The 21,707-nt window shown below is 41.1% G+C and overlaps 1 protein-coding gene across 1 annotated transcript in view; it reads left to right on the top strand.

Moving 5' to 3' along the window:
• DNAAF11 (dynein axonemal assembly factor 11) overlaps positions 1-20,148 on the top strand; it is a 73,486-nt gene extending 53,338 nt beyond the window's left edge. Inside the window, exons 12-13 of the mRNA XM_007448006.1 lie at positions 13,943-14,028; positions 19,971-20,148. Coding sequence (XP_007448068.1) covers positions 13,943-14,028; positions 19,971-20,148 — 264 coding nt within the window. The remainder of the gene's footprint in view (positions 1-13,942; positions 14,029-19,970) is intronic.
• Positions 20,149-21,707: the final 1,559 nt, after the last annotated feature.

Genomic DNA, 21,707 nt, shown 5'->3' with positions numbered 1-21,707 from the left:
CACGAACCCGCGTCCCCTGCATCGGCAGGCGGCCTCTCAACCACTGCGCCACCAGGGAAGCCCAAAGCATCTCTTTTTGAGGTCTCCGGTTCTCTCTACATTACCAAGTCCATCAGTCAGCCCCCATCCTCTTCGTATCTGACCTTTCAGCAGCTTTTTACACCATTAATCAGTCCCTCCATTTTTAAACACGTGTTCACTTGGCATTAGATACACGGCTTTCATTTGATTCTCTTCTTATGTCAGATGCTCCTTCTTCCTGGATGCCCTCGGCCACTGGATGCTTCTTTGCTGGTTCCTTGTCCTACCCAGGCCTCTGAAAGTTGGCATGTCCAGTCATTCATTTCTAGGACCCCCTTGTCTTCTCTATTTATACTCATTCCCTACATAATCTCATGACTTTAAATAACATCTCTAGAGCTCCATCGGCTGCTAGTTGCCAAATAGGTAATTGGGAACAACAACCTCACTAAAGAAAATTTAGGAAGGTAGACTACATATTTTAAAGACATGTTGATAGTGATGAGATAGTGAGCAATTCCTGTCCAGTGATCCTGAAGGAATGGCTGAGAGGATAAACCATGCTTTCAGTGACCACACAGGGGTGAGAAGAAAAAAGTCAAAGTCCAGAGGCTAGCATGATTGGTAAGCCACCCACACTTTGGGATGTGACTCTGAAGGACTGTAACCCAGGAGGAAGGTGAATTAGAAGCCAGCCAGGCCTCAGAAAGTCTCACAGCCTGTCTAAATGGCTATTGAAATGGCCCGGATACTGGGCCTTGAACTTGAGTGAAGGTAATGAGTTCCATCTACACACGCCTGGCAAAACCTAGGCATCTAGAAGTTAACATCATCCGTGGACTCAAATTGTAGGTAGATAGGTAGGTAGGTAGAGAGAGAGAGAGAGGGAGATAGAGAATCTTTTTTCAAATAAGTACCCAGCCCACCGTGAAAATTAAATGAGGTGCTCAGAGAGACTTGAGCGGGATTCCAGTAGAAACCTAGTCGGTATTTTGGAATCTGGTTATACCATGTTCCTACTCTTCCGCCTCGAGGGAAACTTGAGAGTCCCACAGTTGTTGCAGAGACTAAATTGTGAGACACGGACTCACATTTGAACTGTAAAACACTTCCTAAATTTGCAGCCTCCCAGAAGCAGAAGCCTCCATAGGGAGATGAGTACAGTGGTTTATTTGGGAAGTATGGAGATGCTGGTCATGGAGTAGGGAAGGAAAGGCAGTCAAGACAAACTGTCAGCAGCCCCAGTGGGAAAGCTCTAGGAGACAGTGCAAAACACGTGCTTCAGAATAACTCAGCGGTGATGGAACTGGGATAGTAGTAACCAATCGCTGAGAATGTTTGGTCGATGGCTGTTCCCTGCTGCGGGGTGTGGGGAATGGGGTAATGTGAACTCGCCAGCACTTCTGAACTATCGCTGGCCTAGAACAAACAAGAATGATTGTGAACTTTTTCATGTACATGGAGGATATTTCCCACTGAGACTATCTCTAGTAAGATTCTAAAAGGATATTTTCTTTTCTTTTAAAACATCATCATCATTCTTGATGTTTGTCCTAACCTAGTAAAATATCATTTGCAATCTTAGGCTGTGTGTGTGTATGATCCTCCATGGGGAGCTGTCAAATAAGATTGCACTTTACAAGTATAAAAGAATTTTGAAGGAACCGTTTGATAGTTAGATTTTTTTCTCCTTTTATTTCAAAGCCATGAAACTGTCTTGTGCAACTGTCAATATTGATTTTACATATGAATGTCAGTAATTGCACCTTTAAAATTTTTCCTCAGACAGCTTGGGTATCTTTGGAATCAAAGCCAGTATTCTTATCCTTCTTATTTTTCTGATCAATTTTTCAAAAATTTAAATTCTCTTTGCTACCAATTATGTCTTTATTTGAGATAGAATATACTTCAAAAATGTTTGACTTATCCTGGTATTTTTATCTGTTCAAAGATTTTAAAATAATTTATATATTTTCTAATTGTGGATTAATGACATTTTTTAAAGAGAAAAAAAAGAGCTTGTTTTCTTTAAAGGAATATTTTTGTTTAACAGGCTCAGTGAATTATGTGCCTTTCTTAGTGAAGTCAATCAGAACAGTTAACAAGTCATGAAGTTGTTAAAATGTCAACAGTAAATTTGGGTATAAATACTAACTTCCTCTAATGCCAGAGGAAAATAAAAAAGTCTTATTGATTCCAAAGTTTTATATTAATAGTATTCCTTTGCAGGAATCTGAGCTTTGCATGTTTAACTGTTCAACACCAGTATTATGGATAATTATGGATAATTATGGATAATTAACTAATAAATATGAACACCAGAAATATGTAAGAAGGTGGATAATTTACAAGTGCCCCAGTTCTTCTAAAGGTGACTTAAGTATTGCTAGTCATCTATGTCATTTGTGGGGGAGGGCCTCACTGAAGGGCACTGTTCAGCCAGTAACTGACACACCTCCCCTCCCCTCCAGATCAAACAACGGGCTTATGTCAAGACAGGTTGCTATCTAATGGGCTTAGAGAGTTTGGAAGCTTTATGAAGAAAAAAAAGTGGAGACGTTTTTAGAAATTACTGATGAAGCATGAGTGAAGACATTAAATGTGTATACTTAAGCAAAATGATGGTGGAGGAAAAACATGCCACATCCATAAATAAACTATATGGAAGTTATTAACCAGATGAGGGAATGATTTAGCATGTTTGGCTTGCCACACCATGGAGATAAGGTGGTAGAACTCAGAAATGGAAAACTTTCTGCAAAATTCTGAAAAATTTTAGACAATTAATGAATTATTAATTAATCAATTAAAATATTTATTCAATTTATGAAAGATTTATTAAGTACCTAGTATGAATAAAGCACTGTGAAAATTACTGTGGAAGCGAAAAATAAATGATAGGTCCTCTCTCCTTGTTGAAGCCACTGTCACCGCCGCAAACCCAGACCTGCCCTTGCCCCAGTTTCTAAGTCCCAGTTTCAAACAGACTCAGACACTTGTTAAGTAGTTTCTCATTCTTCTGCTTAAACTTGAAATTATGTTACTAACTCAGAGACTACTGTCACAGTCATAGCTGCTAGGATTTTCTATGGTTCCCTAAATCTCTCCACTAGTTGGACCCAGCACCAACAGGGCCCAGCATGCATGAAGCTGCAGCCCACGGAACTCCTGCCTCTTCCCCATTTGTAGACAGAATAGGCAGGAATAAGCATCTCCAGGGGTCTTTGCTCTTAGTTCTAATCTGTTGCCATTCATTCATTCATTCGCTCATTCAAATATTCCATGTATTTTAATGAGTACCTACTATGTGCTAGGCACCTATGGTAGGGTCTTGGAAATGCAAAAAAAAAGGAAGATGTGTACTGAATGTGGAAGGAAGATGTGACACCTAAGGATATACATTTGCAGGTTAGGACTGAGGCTGTGATATCTTCCTGCTATGTCACCTTGAACTGAAGACCTAATGAGGGTTTCTCATTCCCCAGTCCCTGTTACATCCCTCACCCATGAGTCCTTGGCTACTGAGACACTGTCATCTTCCTAAAGTATTAGTCTAAAAGTCTATAATCTTATAGAAATAGCTTTAATTATTTTGAATAAGATTTCGAAAAGATTCCAAAAGTTATTATTTTCCTTGGAAGAAGTAGTGAAGGTGGTACAAGAAGAAAACAATGTGATTTATACAACTTAGATTAAAATGTGAAAATTGGAAAAGTGTGAGTGGGGAGAACAAACTTATAAATATTTTCTATTTCACAACCCCCAAATATATATATTATGCTTTATTCATGTTAACATTTAATATAAATGTTTTTAGGGAAACTGAGTAGAATTAAATAAAAATAGGTAAATTACAAAGTATTACAGAAAATAAATGCAAACAAAAGTCAGTACAGTTTCATGGAATTGGAAAGCATGAGGAAGGAAACATAAAAAGAAAATCTGTAGGAAAGTAATTGATGTAAAATCAGTTATGCTATACAGTTTACAAGAATCTAAAAGACACAGGAAATGTATAAAGAAAAGAATGCATAAAGCTCTATTAGCTGAATGCAAGCAAAATTAAAGTAGTTATGACAAAATTAATATCAGAGATGACAAAATTTAAAGCACAAAAGCATTTAATGGAACAGGATTACTCTATAGTAACAAAAAATAATATAAAATAAAGATCCACTGCCTTATATTTATTAGATGTACATTATTTAAGCGTATAAAATATAAGTTCTTGTAAACATAGGGAAAATCAACAGACTCAGCTCTACTGGAAGATTTATGACCAATTTCTGTCTTTGATATGATCAACAAAAAGTAGGACCATTGGGCTTCCCTGGTGACGCAGTGGTTGAGAATCTGCCTGCCAATGCAGGGGACACGAGTTCGAGCCCCGGTCTGGGAAGTTCCCACATGCCACGGAGCAACTGGGCCCGTGATTCACAACTACTGAGCCTGCGTGTCTGGAGCCCGTGCTCCGCAACAAGAGAGGCCGTGATAGTGAGAGGCCCGCGCACCGCGATGAAGAGTGGCCCCCGCTCGCCACAACTAGAGAAAGCCCTCGGACAGAAACAAAGACCCAGCACAGCCAAAAATAAATAAATAAAATTTTTTTAAAAAAATTATTATTTGAATAACATAATTAAGATCATTTAAAAAGTTCATAATTAACAAAACCCTATGAAAAGTTCACTTTAATTTCCAAATGAAAAAATTATAGAAATTACATTTAATTACAAGTCAATAGAAATAAAATTGTGTATGAAATAGGGTAAACCAACAAATAAAATTGGAAAATTCAAAGTACTGTCCTAAAATGCGATTAAACCACAAAAGGAATAAAAAATACATATTACTTGGAAAGTTAAAAATGTAAACATTAGCAAACTATACAGGCTTTAGAATCAAAGACCCTTTACTTGCAGCTGCCAACTGACAAACCAATTTTTAATCGGCATATGACTAATTTAAAGTGGTTAAGTGAACCCATGATTTCCTTCTGCAGATCTTTTTGCCTCACAGTCTTTCCTGTCTCAGAAAATGGCACCATCATCTCCCCAGCTAGCCAAGTCAAAGACTAGGAGGCATCCCTGACATATCTCTGACCCTCACAACCTACATCTTGTTGGCACTACTGCCCAAATGTACCCTGAATCCAGTCACTTGTCAGCATCTCCCTCTTCACTCCTGTCCAAGCCAGTGTCATCTCCCAGCCAGACCACCTCTCATGCCCTCTCCCTGTTTTCCCTGATTCTGTTCTTTCCACCCTTGATTCTTTCTCCATGCAGAAGCCAAAGTGACATTTTAAAAACATAAATCAGTTCATTTTATTCTGCCTAAAGCCCACCAATGGCTTCCCATTGCACTTGGAGTGATATTCACATTTCCTTGTTGTGGCCCTGAAGGCTCCGTACGAGCTAGCATCTGCCTGCATTTCTAGCATCTTCTCCTTCCGCTTTCCTTTTCTCATTATGGCCCAGACTTGGCTTTTTTTCTTTCCTGGAGCACAATAGCCTCACTTCCCACCACAGGACTTTTGTACTTGGTTTTTTTCTTGCTAAGTGCACTCCGCCCCCTTTTTCTTTTCACACCTGTCTCCTTTGTATCACACAGGTGATACAAAGTGCCTCCTTTAAACAGGCACTTTTCCTGATCATCTGTGCTAACATGGCCAGCTACATTCCGTCAGTCATCTTTCTCGGTTATATTACCTGGCTTATTGTTATTACAGTATTTATCACTGTAAGAAACGATCTGATTTGTTCAGTTTTGTATGGTTTGTCTTCCCCATCTAAGTGTAAGGTTCATGATCGTAGAGACCTTGATTCATCCAGTGTCTGGAATAGTACCTGTCTTCTAGGTACCAAATAAATATTAGTTGAAGAATGAAACCCCAAAACTACTTATCACGGCTTGTGTTTTTTAGATATTTTTCCCAGCCAATCACTTGCTTATTATTTTTAATTCAGTAAGAAAATGAAGTTTTCAGATTTAATGCTAGTATGAATTATTTTATTTCTATTTGGATTGTTGCTTCCTATTTCATGTCCATGAAATCTTTAGCTTCATAGATATCCTCTTTTGTTTTATTCTAGGGGCTTTATCATTTTAGCTTTTTTACCTTTAGGTCTATGATCCATTTCAAATTAATTTTTATATAAGATTGGGGGATATTGGTTATTTAGGAAAATATCAGGTTGTCATCTTATTTCACACCTTATACCAAAATAAATTTCCTATGGATTAAAGAATTAAATATTATTTTAAAATATTTTTAAAAAGAAATAAAAGTATGCTGTATACCTGAAACTAATATGATATTATAAATCAACTATACTTCAATAAAAATAAATATATAAGTGGAGATAAAGGTAAATATTTACTTTTATTCTCTGCAGAGATTGGCTAACAATGGCAGAAATCACCAAGGAAAAGCAATAGTTTTGGTTACTTTAACCAAAGCTGTATGTCAAAAACCACCATTCATAAACATTTATTGTTCATTTATATTTCATCCATTTATTCATTCATTGAACAAATAATTATTGAGGGCCTGTCATGTACCCAGCACAGAAATTCCTCCTGGGGTTTACATTTTAGTGGCAGGAAAACAGACCATAAACTAATAAACAAGACAATATACAGTTTTTCAAATGCTGACATGTCCCATTGCCGAGGAAAAACACCACAAAAGACCAAAGAAGATATAATATCAGTATTACATATAAATTCATGAAAGTGTTTCAGAAAAATACCAAGCCCCAATAGAAAAGAGGTAAATCACTGTTACAAAAGAAGCACAAAAGTCTATGGTATTAGAGTTCCCTCAGTCTCATGGCCTCCTTGTTTAAATAATTTAACAATACGTAGATAATGTGTTTACAGGACAAAATTCCAAAGTATTAAGTTTACAAGTAAAGCAAACATCTTTCCATCCCTCTTCCCCAGCTATTTGGTTCCCCTTTCCAGAACCGCTACCAGTTTTCTAGCAAAACAATCAATAAAATTCCATGCCTATGAAGGTTCTCTCATAAAGTGCTAGAGGAAATAGAGGATGATTTAATCTTTTCGAAAATAAAATTGTCAACATATATCAAGCTTAAAAAGTACTTTATGACTTAATAATTCTAATTTTTTACTCTCTCCTAATAAAATGGATATATGACAGCAATTAATGTATACAGGTAGACACCATAGTATAATTATGAGACATTGTAAACCATCTAAATATCTAAAATCAGTCCATTAAATGAGTGTGTGTAATTATACAATTATTATCTCTCATCTGTAGATCAAAGTATATCATTTTAGTGATAATGGAGGATGTTTCATCAGTGCAGTGACCATGCTTTTCTGGTTCACCATAGCATCATAGCTCCTGGTCCAGTTCCTGGGATGTTATAGGCATCCCATAAATGTGGGCTGTATACATGAATTGCATCCAGAAAGCCTAGAAGCCGTGGGATCAGCTAAAACTGTTTTCAAAATTGCCTGATCCTAAGAATCACCTGGAGAGAGTTTGTTCAAAACACTAGATTCCCAGACCACTATCTGCATAGTCTAATTAGGTGGTGTGGAAATGTGTATTTTAACAAGCACCCCACAGTTTGAGAACATGGAGTAAATCAGTAGGTATCTAATGGAAAATCAGGAAACACTTAAGTATTGAAAATTATGTATACAGGAAATTTACACAGGAATTTATAGGAGGAATTCAGGAAATGTACTGCATAGGTAGCAGAAGATCTGAGATGCCAAAGAAGGGAGAGTAAGACCACCTTGAAATTTGTAACATTACAGGCCACCACCACTCCCAGGACAGAGGGAGGAGGTGATGTTGGCAGAAACCACGCCCTAGGGTCCCCTGGAAGAAGCCAGACCTGCAGCAGGTGCCTTGGGCAGCCATAGGGTAGACTCTGCCGCTGCTGGAGAAGTTGCTCACGTGAATAGAGATCATGGGAGAAGCACCCAAAGTCTGTCTTTCTCCGTCCCCCTGCCTCCCGCCAATGCTTCCCATCGGCCAAGCCCAGCTGGAAGCCAGATGACATGGGAAGCTGGATAACGAATGAAGCCTGCAGGGTTCCATCTCCCTGTGACAAACAGAGCAGGGCCAGAAATGGATAGGACAACATACAGGCTCAGAACATGTATTGTGAGTTTGGACACCGTGGCACACTCTCATTGAACTACTGAAAAGGCCTGGACTGAAGAGGGTAAAAGCCAATTCATAAATCTTGAATCTATTTAAGCAGAATCTCCCTTTAACTTTCATGTTAACATTCACATTCCTCCATGCTGGGGCAGCTGTGGATAATGGATTTTACTTCATGCAGATGTCCCCTTTGACGAGGATGTATAGGTACTCGGTGACCTTGAATGCAGAGTCCAAAACCTACCTCATGAGAGTCAGTGGGCAGCTAGAGAAATATGCATATATCTGGAGTCTGTAGGTGAATGAAAGCCCCAAAGAACAGCTAAATTAGCCAACAGTTTACGAGTGTTCTTAAAATCAGTTTGCTGGCCATTACACACATTTAGGCAGTTTCCTAACAGGATTGTATGTCATTAATATTTTCAGAGTAGAGTTGGGGTGGGGGGGAACTTGACTATAATAGCTGAAAAAGAAATAAAATTATATTTTTATCTAGTGAGGAAAGAGACGTTTGCAAAAGCCGTCACTCCACTGGACTTAGTATTTTTGTTAACATCGCGCACTTCGGCTAATGAAAATAGGAAGTGTGTTTAGAATGTTGCTCTTTCAGCTGAGATGAATACCTGTGTCACTGAAGAAAAATACTGCAAAAGTCTCCATCACCTCTTGTGCAAAGTCCAAACACCTTAAAGTCTCCCAAGATCTGACCTCTGCCTAGTTCTTCAGCCTTATTTCTAGCTATTATCCGCCTAATATTCGGTGCTCGTTTATGTGGTCATTTACCTTCCAGTCTTTGTTTATGCTTTTTTCTCTCTCTGGAATGTTCTTAATTCCTTATATAATCTTCATCTCATAATCTCCATCTTCTGGCAAATTCCCACTTATTCTTTAAAATTCACATCAAATATCACATCCTTAGTAAGTCTTCTTTGATCACTGCTCCCCACGCCACCCAGTCTGACTCCCTCCCTTGGGCTTCTGTAGAGTCTGTGCATATTTCTATCAATTGCACTTTCTTAGTGTATTTTAATTGCTTTTGTGTCTTTATTCCTCATGAGATGATCAGGGATAATTTTTAAATCTATCATTCCATATCTATTGCTCAGTCCTATGCTTGGTGCATAATAGATACTCAGTAAATATTTCTTTGAGAAGATTTAATGAAGGTGATTGTTGAAACTGTGATACAAAATGAAAATCCAAGAGAAAGAGAAATTTACTTCACATTCTCGTGAATACTATTATTTAAGAAGCCAGGGGAAATTCACAAGAGAAAGTTAAAAGGTCAATTGTTTACATTTTCTTTTGTAACAAATATCTTCCATTAGATTCCATTTTCTTTGTCCATTCACTCTTGTAACTTCCCACTAGCAAGTCTTCATCTGAAATGGAGGGATTGTTTACATATTCTTATTTAACTTCATGGAAATAACTATTCAGCTAAACAGTGGAAAATCACGGTTTTCTAGGTCAAATATAGTCAGGGGGCTTCCCCGCTGGTCCAGTGGTTAAGAATTCTCCTGCCAATGCAGGGGACACAGGCTTGAGCCCTGGTCTGGGAAGATCCCACATGCCGTGGAGCAACTAAGCCCGTGCGCCACAGCTACTGATCCTGTGCTCGAGAGCCGGCGAGCCACAACTACTGAGCCCGCGCACCTACAGCCCGTGCTCTGAAACAAGAGAAGCCACCGCAATGAGAAGCCCGCACACAGCGATGAAGAGTAGCCCCCGTTTGCCACAACTAGAGAAAGCCCGCGCACAGCAACAAAGACCCAACGCAGCCAAAAATAAAATAAATAAATAATAAAAATAAATTAATTATAAGAAAAAAATTTTTAAACCTATAAAAAATAGTCAGGTGTTGGTAATTTCTATGGTTCAGCCTAAATATAAGGATTAGGAGGTAGGTCTCTCTCCCTCACGTCTGTTTACTGTATTTTTACACAGCTCACGTAGGTAGTCTGGATTTCTTGGCATCAGTAACCTTTACGGTTGGTAAAGCAGCCACGTACATGTTAAGGTAAATGTAGATGGTCTCAGTGTAGGCTGCTACCCCAGGGAGGTAAAGGGACTCCATCCCACAGTGCTATTTAAACCAAGGCTGGAAAACCAGCTGTCACGAAAGCCTTTTGAAGGGTCATTTGCTTTCTGAACTAAAAGGGGACTCAATTCCTACCTCCGTGTTCACTCCCAACTTTCGATTGCATGAATCTATGCGTTAAAATAACCTAATATTATTAAAATGTTAATTTGTACCTTTGTGCCTATCCCACAATTGAATTTTCAAGTAGTTGATTACATTTCCCTCTATGGATTCAGGAAACCATTTGCTCCACTTTGTCTAATTTATTAAACATATTTTGGCCTTTACACCTTTTCCATTAGTCACCCCTAAACACACTTTGTACAAATGAATAGGAAGTTTGATGTTAATGAGCATTGTTTTCTAGAGGAAGAGTAGCACTAGGCTGCAGGTATAGAGGGAAACCACATGTTACTATTTCAGTACCTTGGAGTTCTGAACTTTGGTCCTCTACTTGGGAAAATTAGATCTCTTATCAGAAGAGTTTTTCCTGCTATTCATATGAATATTGTTGTTAAGATGAATTTTGGTGTCAATATGAATGCTGGTGTTAATACTTTTCTTACTGCTGATTTCTTAATTCCCCCTAACTTTCAAACTTAAAAGAACATTTGAAACTAAATGGGCTGAAAATATCTTTTAAAAATAAGCAACACATTGAGATTCTGGTACATAGAAAATTCCTGGTGAAGAAAAGTTCCAAATTTGCGATTCTATTTGCATTTCCATAAACACAGAGAATCTTTGTCTGAGCTTATTATGGGACAAATAACAGTGTTAGAGATGGGGTGTTGTAAGACTCTAATTATGCATGTGCTCCCATTCTGATTAGTGCGTTTATAGCACGAAGCAATACAAAATTTGTGCTTTTGGCTCAAAAGCTTTTTTTCTTAAAGTTGACATTTTCATGAATTTTAAGTAACATTGGTCTCATTTAATGTAATTAAAATATTAAAAAATAAAAAAAACTCTCAGATGCCACTGCTCCCCGAGAAGCAGACCCTGAGATGGAGATGCGCTTGCAGAACATTTGCTGGGGAGCAGCCTGGGGATCCACACCTGTGGGAGGGGAGGAAGCAGGACTGGGAAAGGGGAGAAGCTGAGCTGCGATGCTGGCCTGACAGAGGCCCCAGCCACTGCCTGCCCAAGCTCTGTGGCTCATGTGGTCCTTTAGATAAGTCGTCCCGAATTGGGCTAAGGGAGCAGCCTACGCCCCCACATTGATCAGAGAGATTGAAACACAGGCTCTGGGTTCTCACGCTCAGTTCCAGGTCCCAGGCATGTCAAGGAAGGAGCAGAGAGTTCCAGAACTGAAAAGGCCATGTGGTCAAGGACTTCGGGTAAATTAGGGGTAACTGGTATGGATGGATGACCTTCACTCCCGAAGAAGAGTCGGGCAGCCCACACAGAGGTTTGGGGCTCACTCTGGTCATGTTCCCATCTCTCTGGCTTGGTCAATAGAAATTAAAATTACTTAAAAATGAAATAAAATGAAAACTTTAGTGTCTCGGTTACACTAACAGCATTGCGAGTGCTCTGGGGCCCCGTGTTGGACAGCCCGAAACGTTTCCATCATTGCAGAAAATTCTCCTGGACAGCACTGCTCCCCTACAGCCTGCCGCCATGCCTCTCGGAGGGAGGTCCTGCTGACCCCACTCACCCCTGAGACACCCCAGAAGGAAGGTGCCAGCTTTCATTACCCCAACGCCTACAACCGCTGTCTGCTCCCTCAACTGCAAGGCATCTCTGTTTAGTCTCCTCAACTCTGTCTTTCCTTGCCCTCATATTTGACATTAATGTGGCTTAATAAACCAGAACTGGCATCGATAGAAACTGAAAAGCATTTCCATTTCTCTATGGATAGGCCAGGAACATGGGGGAAATATTTGTAACCATCACACTAGTTCAATTAGAGAAAAGGAAAAAAAAACAACATGTAAGTTTTCACTTTAAAATAGCATAAACCTTCCTATCCTGGCACATGAACACCCAAAAATGTAATATCATGGGCCAGCAAGCAATGAATGGAAAGCAGTAAAATTGGCATGAAATAGACTTTAAAACATAGCAAATACATCATTTTGGAATTAGCTGCCTCCAAAGCAAACCTCGTTTGATGATGACAAAAACATGCTTCACTGAGCGATCCTTTCCATGAGTCACCTCCTCTAATTATCCAGTGAACACTGCATTGGTGGCTTCCATTGCTCGCTCTTCCACGGTTTCCTTCTACATGTTTTTGTTATGCAGAATATACCTTTTAAAAAATGTTTCTGAACAAACTCTTCCAGCCTTGAAACTTCCTGTGTTTGGTACCTGTGGCATTTGTTGTTGTTTTTTTCTCTTCCGGAGTCTCAGCAAAAGTCTGGCCATCACACCAACCATTGGTGATGCTTAAAGGCATTTTCCCTAGTTGGGTGTTCAATACATGATTGAAAGGGTGCTGTTTAAGCAGATCTTTCCTTGCTGCATTGCACATAGGCCCTCCCATGAGGTCTGTGGGAAGGGACTGAACTAAATCACACATACACACACAGATTGAATTTTTATAAAATATGATGGAAAAATATACAACTGCACTATCTACAAAAACCCGATGCTTGTACCACCACATAGGAGACGGATTGCCATCAAGGGCAATAAGAACACTCCTCTCCCCAGATTTGATGCTATAGTCCCCCAGACAAGGATGCCTTGCTTCATTTGCTCAGTCACTGTCCGTGTATTGAAGCATACATGTGATAAACAATGGGCTAGGCTTTCTGGGGTTCTGACCAATGGCATCACTACTCTTGTGCTTTGAGGCCATTATGTAAACTAAGGGTTACCTGAACCCGAGCATAGTTGATTAGATAACCAAGGCAGCTACGAAGTGACTAAGGAACTGGTGGGATACACTGGACAAAGGGATGATTCACATCACATTCTGGGCAGGGCGGAGCAGGATGGTGCAAGATTTCATCATGCTGCTCAGAACGGCCCACAGTTTTAAACATATGAATTGTTTATTTCTGGAATTTCCATTTAATATTTTCAGACTGTTGACCATGGGTAACTGAAACCGAGGAAAGAGAAGGCTTAAAGTGCTCCCTTTAATTGAAAAGGTGAAAGTTCCTGACTTAATAAGGAAAGAAATCATATGCTGAGGTTACTAAGATCTGCAGTATGAACAAATCTTCTATCCGTGAAATTGTGAGGATGGAAAAAGAAATTCATGCTGGTTTTGCTGCCGTACCTCACATGGCAAAACTTAATGGCCACAGTGAGTGATAGGTGCTTAGTTAAGATGGAAAAGGTATTAAATCTGAACAATTTTGTGACATGTATTACAGTGTATTGCTATAATTGTTCTGCTTTATTACTAGTTATTGTTTTTAGTATCTTACTGTGCCTAATTTATAAATTAAACTTCATCACAGGTATGTATGTAAAGGAAAAAACATACTGTATACAGGGTTTGGTACTATCTGTGGTTTCAGGCATGCACTGGGGGTCTTAGAACGCATCCCCATGGATACAGGGGGCCTATTGGAGCTTTCTCATGCCCCATATAGGGGCTTAAAGTCAGACTCTTTCATGAAATATGTAGTGGAAATTAAAATGTTTTAGCATTTAAAAAATATATAGTGTATATTTTTGAAGATGTATCAGAGAGAATGTGTCACTAACTATGTACTGTGTTTTTGTTTTAGGTGGGCGAAATAATCACAGGTTGTCAAGGAACATCAAAGCCAGTGAAAAGCACGCCGGACAGCAGCAGGGAGCAGACAAACAAAAGGTGCCCTCCCCTCAGCCCGTCTTAAATTTGTTTAGAGTTCTCTTCATTGTCATTTGGTGGCTAGAATGCACCTTCCAAATAGGTACAGTGACTGAAAGTTTAAAAAGGATTCATACCATGAACATTAATGTTTATTCCCCAAACTTAGACTCTTGATTTGTAGGGCTCAGAAACAGATCTGTGTATATTTAGGTTCCAATTTCCGGTGACGATAATAAAAGTGGCAATATCCACACCAACGACAGCTACATTTACCGGGCACTTGCTTTGTATCGGGCACCATTCCATGTGCTTTACCCATAGTAACGCATTTAATCCTCACAATTTTTACCCTCAGTTTACAGACGAGGAAAATGAGGGAGGGAGGAGTTTGGAATGTCCGGAGGTCATGTAGCTGTGACCTGTTGGGACGACTCTGCTGAGCCCTGCTCATAATGCTGCTCACACCGCCTCCCTTTTATGACCTGTGTCATGTCATAGATTCCAAAACCCTCAGGGCTGCAAGGACCGAGAGGCCCCGTGTGTGCCCTCTTGTCAATCATAGGTCACCTTCCAGCCTTGGCTTAAGCTTCCTTCTCAACAGGATCCTCACCCTCTCAAGAGAATATTCATGGCATTCTCAATATTCCCCCAGTGTCTGAAAGCTTCTCTTTGATTCCTAACTGAAGGTTCTAGCTCTGCCCCCAGAGACACCCCAGAACAAAGCCCACCTCCCACAAGCAGTGACAATCCTTAGAGTATTTCAGACAAAGCTCTCATTATTTCTCAATTCTTCCTTAGAATGAGCATCCCAGCTCTTTCAACCTTCCTTCTCCTTGCCATGACTTCCAGACTCGTACCATCCAGATGGCAAACTCTATTTTGGACCAAGGCAAACTATCTTTGAGATACAAATGTATATGCTAGAATTATCACTATAAAAATACCTGAACAAGAAGTATATTTATGTCTTGCATAATACAAGCAGTCAGGCATTCGTATATGTTCAAAGACAACTGTCAAATTTTGTAGAGATTTTCAAACATGGGGTTTGTTTAAACAACAGGTATGGAGTTGAATTCCTTCTGAAAAGCAGGTTGCTGTTTTTAACCTTGGAAAGCCACTCATGTTTCCCAGCTCAGTGATTTCCATTTCAGATACATGTGTAATTTACAGAGTATCAAGGGTGTTAGGACTACTATGAATCTTCACGGTCATAATTAACCCCCAGCGGCATCAAGCACATGTAAAGAGTTTGAATCTAATTTATGAGGAATCACAGGGATTGGAAACCAAGTCACTGCCAAAGTTTGGAGCTGGTTTTCAAGACTCCAGGAAAACCGTCATTACTGTGATTACACTTGATGATTAGAGATATCCTAGCACAATTCGTCGTAAGAGGACCTCCTGCAGTATTTTCACAAAGCCTTTCTTTTTCATTTTCGTTACTGAGAAAGGATCACCTCACGACCGTTCATAATCCATCGATGGGAAGGTTGTTTGTGGTGCTCCTTAATCACTGACAAACTTCCTTACACACATTATCTCAGCTTCTGGCTGGGCAACCCATTAGCCGAACAGCCGCCTATAAGTGCTGCACATGGGAATGAGGTCAGGCAGGTTGTTGGCTTGGGGGAAAGGACTACAGAGGCAGCGGTAACTGGGGGCAGGGAGGTCGGAATAGGCCCCTCAACCCTCTCATAGCCTGAGTGGTCCTTTCCTCATGCTGTGGAGACAGAGTGAATAGAGGGAGAAGATAAAGGGAAGGAGAGTTATGTTCACTGGGACCAGATGGGGTCATGTTTGGGGGGAAGGTAGCTGACCCAGTGAACTCTTGTGGTCCTGTGACACTGTACGATGAAGGAAAACACACAACTTCCTCAAAAGTGGACTTATTGAGTACTGAGTGCCTACCCTGTGCTATATGATGCTATGCGTTATCTTTACTCTTCAAAATAACTGCAGTATAAATCCTCGTATCCTAATGTACTGAGGTTCAAAGAGATTGAGCAATTTGTCCAAGATCGCAAAGTTGTTAAGTGAATGGTGGAAGCAGGACCATAAAACGTCGCCCATTCCTGGGCTTGCCTTCTTACTCTCCTCATGGTGTCTTTTTGAAAAATTGGACTTTCTTCTTTAGAGCAGTCTTATTAGGTTCACAGCAAAATCAAGTGGAAGGCACAGAGATTTCCCATATACTCCCTGCCCCAGCTCAGGCGCAGCCTCCCTCATTATCCACATCCCCCATCAGAGTGCAACATTTGTTACAACTGGTGAACCTGCATCCATGCATCATTAGCACCCAAATCCATAATTTGTATTAGGGCTCAGTCTTGGTGGTGTGCATTCTATGGGTTTGGACGAATGTATAATGACATGTATCCACTACTGTAGTGTCATACAGAGTAGTTTCACTGCCCTGCAAATCCTCTGTGCTCCACCTATGCATCCCGCTCTCCCCACTCGCAGCCCCTGGCAACTATTAGTCTTTTTACCGTCACCATAATCTTGTCTTTTCCAAAGTGTTATGTAATTGGAATTATACAGTACGTAGCCTTTTCAGATTGGCTTCTCTTCCTTAGTAATATGCATTTAAGGTTCCTCCATGTCTTTTCATGGCTTGCTAGCTCATTTCTTTTTAATGCTGAATAATATTCCATTGTCTGGATGGACCACAGTTTAATTTATCCATTCACCCACTGAAGGGCATCTTAGCTGCTCCAGTTGTTTGGCAATTATGAATAATGCTGCTATACACATCCTGCGCAGGTTTTTATGTGGACATAAAGTTTCAACTCCTTTGGGTAAACGCCAAGAAGCACAATTGCTGGATCATATGGTAAGAGTATGTTTAGTTATGTAAGAAACTGCCCAACTGTCCTCTGAAGTGGCTGCACCATTCTGCTTCCCCACCAGTAATGTATGAGCGTTCCTGTTGCTCCACATCCGCGCCAGCATTTGGTGCTGTCAGTGCTCGGATTTGGACCATTCTAAATAGGTGTGTGGTGGTATCTCATTGTTGTTTTAACTCCCATTTCCCTGATGATATATGGCAAAGAATGATGGCTTTCTTTCTTCCCAAACCTGTATCTTTTCTTTTTCGCGCATGACTGCATAGGGAAAAAATCCAGTACAGTGTTGAAAAGAGGGTGATAGCAGGCATCTTTGTCTTATTGCCAATTCCAGACCGAAAGTTTTCAGCATTTTACTCTCAAGTCTGGAACACTTTATTTAAACATAAGTGTAGTGCTTTTATAATTCATGCTTTCCTAGTCACTATCTGAAGTTTTTATGTCTCTATTTCTGTTCTTGTTGCTTCTGCTGATTCTTATGCAGAGTGCCCGTTACTTGAGTGCTTGTTTACTTTTTCCTGTGATCTGCTGCCTTGTTGGGGGCTTCTCAGAGGTCCAGGAGGTGCGCTGCCAGCGAGCATTGATGTGTGCTTTGGGGCAGACCCTAAAGACACTGCTAGTTTAGAACCACTTCAGTCTAAGTTCAAGATTGAGGGTTTGTTTGTTTTTTTTTTTTAGCTGCTATAAACCCACGGGAGTGCCAGCCTGTGGTGACAACTCATCCCTCTTCTGTCCCACTGGGGCACCTCCCCTCACAGCCCCCTGGGGAGGTGGGCAGAGCAGGTCTACCTCTCATTCACTCGTACAGGAGGCGGAAGCCCTTTGGGACTGCACCCTTACTGGGGAGAGGGCATCCTTTTAGACTGCCCACCTGGCACGCTCAGGGCCTGGCCCTCTGTCCCCAGACTCTGTACATCCAGCAAGACCAAAGCCTGACTTTAGGGGCTCACCGAATGCCCTCAGGGCAAAGGTGGTCTCAGGACTCCATTCCCCTTTCTGGGTTCCTCCTTTCACTAAATTCTGACCTTGTGGATCCTAATTACCTCACCACATCTTTCACGATCTCAGTAAAGTTTTTCGTGGGCAGTGGGAGTCTTCGGTCCAAATAAGCTAGCCCAACAGATTATCATTTCTTTATGTTCTTTAATAGAAGGAGTCAATCATTGATGTATTTTACGCCTACTGCCTACTGATTTTAGACATTTTCTTTCTTTCTTCCATGGTAATAAATTTATTCATTCCGTCTTCCAGCTATTCTTAGTGGGTGCCAGAGGTTCTGGTCTGACAGCCAGGTAGTGGGTAAAACCAGCAATGGGCATCTGTCACTTTAGGCCTGTGACATAGGGACAGGAAGCAGCCAGGGAGAAAAGCCCCTCTCCTCTTTATTTTGGGGATGAGTGTGGTCCTCAGGTGCCTCAGGCCCAGAGATTCATGAGTCATTAAAGCCCTGCATGCAAACTATTCCTCACAACATCTGAAGCAGGGGCTCTGCAGATAACTATGTACATTCTAGCTAAGCTCATAGTTTATTACTGAGATCCAGAAATTATGGCCCAAGAGATATGCCTACAATTGAGATGGGCTGCTTTTCCTCAAAGTCAAGGACAACATAATTATAATATATGAATTTAGATATTTACTTAATTAAGCCATAGATATCATAGTCTTTTAATAAGAACTGACTAATTAAAAAGTACGCTATAGTTAATAGTGACTGTAATGCGAGTCTTTGAAAACTGTAACTTCTTAACACTGTTTATAGTGTACAATCTGGGACTTCAGAAAATGCCCTTTTATAGTCTTTGTATACTTTGTGTTTTTCTTCAGCAGGTCCAGGAGTATTAGTCAAAATACTAAGGAATCAAAAAGTCATATCTTTCAAGGGCTGCGCAGATTACAGGAATGAGGGGGAGGGCTGTAAGAACAGCAGAGTTTACACTTTCCAAAGAAAATCGGACCTCCTTCCCCCACCACATTGTGTCTGCTGCACGAGTTTGGTCTGAGGACATGGGTTTGGAGCTCCTGGATTAGACTGACTGTGATATTCCTTAGGTCAGAGATAATTTCTTATTTAATTTCGTTAATCCACAATAATAACTTTTTTTTTCATTTATTCAACAACTATTTATTCGGTAAAGCCATACGCCAAAGATACAAGATGAAAAAGACAACACCTTTGCTTCAAAGATGTCAGTCTTATAGGGAGAACAGGTCGGTAATGAGACAATTACATGACGATATGATAACTTTTCTATTGAGCACAACACTGCACTCCTAGATGTTACCAGGAAGCTTGTCTGTTTGCACAGACCATGCTATTTCTGGTGTCTAGCACAGCAACTAGAATACAGTCGGCGTTTAAGGTATATCTGTTGAATAACTGAATGAAGTAATGGTGCGGTGATTCCAAAATAATTTCTAAATCATCAATATCCCTGGGGGAACTTTATATAAATACAGATTACTGGGTCCAACTCCAGGCCTGTGGAATGGAAATTGCTGGAAAAGCAGCCCTGTGATGGTATCATCTAGAGTTTTCTCTGTGACGGTGATAACGGGACTCAGTGGCCAGCAGAGCTGCTTCCTGGGTCCGTTTCACTCCAGCTATCGCTGGAAGGACGGAGTGCCGGCGGAGGAGTGGGTTCTTGTGGGAGTGGAAACTGTGGGCTAAGCTTCGTGTGCACCTGAACTTGTAGTGCAGGCTGGGTGGTCTGAAGCAGCAGGGTCTAGGAGCCTGATTAGCTCCAGTCGGGAGTGAGAACTGCCTGGTGTGATTCTATTGCTGATCTTGGCTCTGGGGCATGGCCTGCTGTATCATTTCAATTATCAAAAACATCTTAGGTAAGCAGAGTCCCTGCCGCCCCCTCCTCCACCTGCCTGCGCATCAGCACGGCCCTGCGGCGCTCTTTAGCACTTTATTTCTCCAGGGGTCAACTCTTGCTTCTACTAGGCTCTAAGCTACTTGAAACCAGGGACGGGGTCCTATTTTTGCCTCCGTGCTCCAGGGATAGTACTTGCCGATATTTGCTGAACAAATGAATGAATGAGTTGAATCTACTTGAAATTTACTTAAAACGGATATCTCAATTTCCTTTGCCCTTTTTGTTGTAGAAGCCAGCAAATGGAGAGACTAGAAGTAGATCCCAGCAAGCGTGCCTTCCCTGATGTGGCTAACATAGTTCAAGCGAAAAAACACACGCCCAGAAGAGTTCAAGCTGAACCCAAAATTATACCAAGCGAGGAAGACCCAGACTTTGAAGATAATCCCGAAGTGCCTCCGTTGATTTGAAACCTTCAGGCTGCACCGACTATGACCCGCCAGACCCAGATTTGCTCAGTGCAGAGAGTGCGTGTATGGTATTTCTGGGGTAAACACAGTTATTTTCAACATTACTCCTCCACTGTTTTAGGTCCTACTTTGTACATTAATATTCTCAAACCAGTTTACAATTAAAATGTGTACCTTCAAAACGCTGTTACATCATTTGTCTATAGTAAAGTGTTGGCTAGGGAAAATGTTCAGTAAATCCTAGAACTATTATAGAAACACGCTGATTATAAATCCCAGAATTGCCTACTTGTGCAGGTAGATGAAGTCGTGGATTAAAGCACAGATTATTAAACCTGTGCTTCGGCCGACGGGTCAAGCTAGGAGTTAAAATCGTAATTTCAGATCAAATTGGAATGGTTTCAGGTGATTTTAAGCAGTGTTTCTGTTTTCTTCTCATGACACGTCTGCTTTCTCTGATGGCGAGGTATAATGGCAAGAAGATGAGGTTGGAAATGAGACACCTTGAAGTCGGATTCCCTTTCAGTCGCTTTGGATGAAACTTCAGCAAGTGCATGAACTTCCCTGCGCCTTAGTGGCTCCATCTGTGACTGGGGAGGAAGAATACTTGCCGTGTATGTAGGTTTGTCTCCAGATGAAGCGTCTGAAGTGCCCGACTCTGTACATTGTGCATTTCCGCTCCCTCCCTCCCCCCAGCCTCCTTTCCCTGTTTCCCCCGCTCCTCCTCTCCCTCCTCCTCTTTCTTCACCTTCCTTCTCATCCTACTCTCCCTCCCCTACTTCCTTCTTCACGTTTTAAATACTTGCACCTCCTCTTTATCTAGAACATTATGAACTCAATATTCCACATACAATATAGGAAAACTATCTTCACTCTGACCATGACTTACTAGCATTTAAATCAGGCTCTGATCAGCAAATACTTTGCTCAGCAGCTCCTGAGCCCTGGGACCTGCTCTGTTCATCAAGGGGTCGGTGGTGACAAGGCAGCAAAATATACAAACACGGACCCCGTCAGGCAGTGGTAAGAGCTTGCAGTCAGAAGGCAGTTCTGTTTGTTCTCCAATGGAAATCCTCTTGCCTCTGGAACCAATACCTCTAAAGCAGCAGGGCCCAAAGTTGCAGGAACAGGAATGAAACTGGCCAGTTCATCATTATGGGTGTTAGTGAGAGGACCCTCTCCCATTTCGATCCCTTGATCCCAGATCCATGCTTCTTGGCTCTGGGAGAAATAGCACCACATATTGGCTAGGGATTCAGAGCCTATACTTTATCCTTGGGAACATGATCTCCCCCGTGCGAGGTATTATCACCCAGCTGGCCCTGTAGCTGCGTCTTCAAGAGGGCACTTCATTGTTCTACCAGGTCAGCTGCTCCAGAGTGATGATGAACATGGTAAATCCAGCGAATTCCATAGATATAACTCCACGGGCATGCTTCATTTGCTGTGAAAATGAGTTCCCTGGTCAGAGGCAGTGCTCCATAAAGTACTGTGGCAGTGAATGTTGCACCCACTGCGTAAATCCACAGATGGTGGCTTTGGCAAAAGCAGTGTAGGGA

This window comes from Lipotes vexillifer, unplaced genomic scaffold (assembly GCF_000442215.2).
Source record: "Lipotes vexillifer unplaced genomic scaffold, Lipotes_vexillifer_v1.1 scaffold796, whole genome shotgun sequence".
Classification (NCBI taxonomy): domain Eukaryota; kingdom Metazoa; phylum Chordata; class Mammalia; order Artiodactyla; family Lipotidae; genus Lipotes; species Lipotes vexillifer.
Note: the sequence above shows the minus strand (reverse complement) of the source record. Positions and strands in the feature narration are given on the sequence as shown.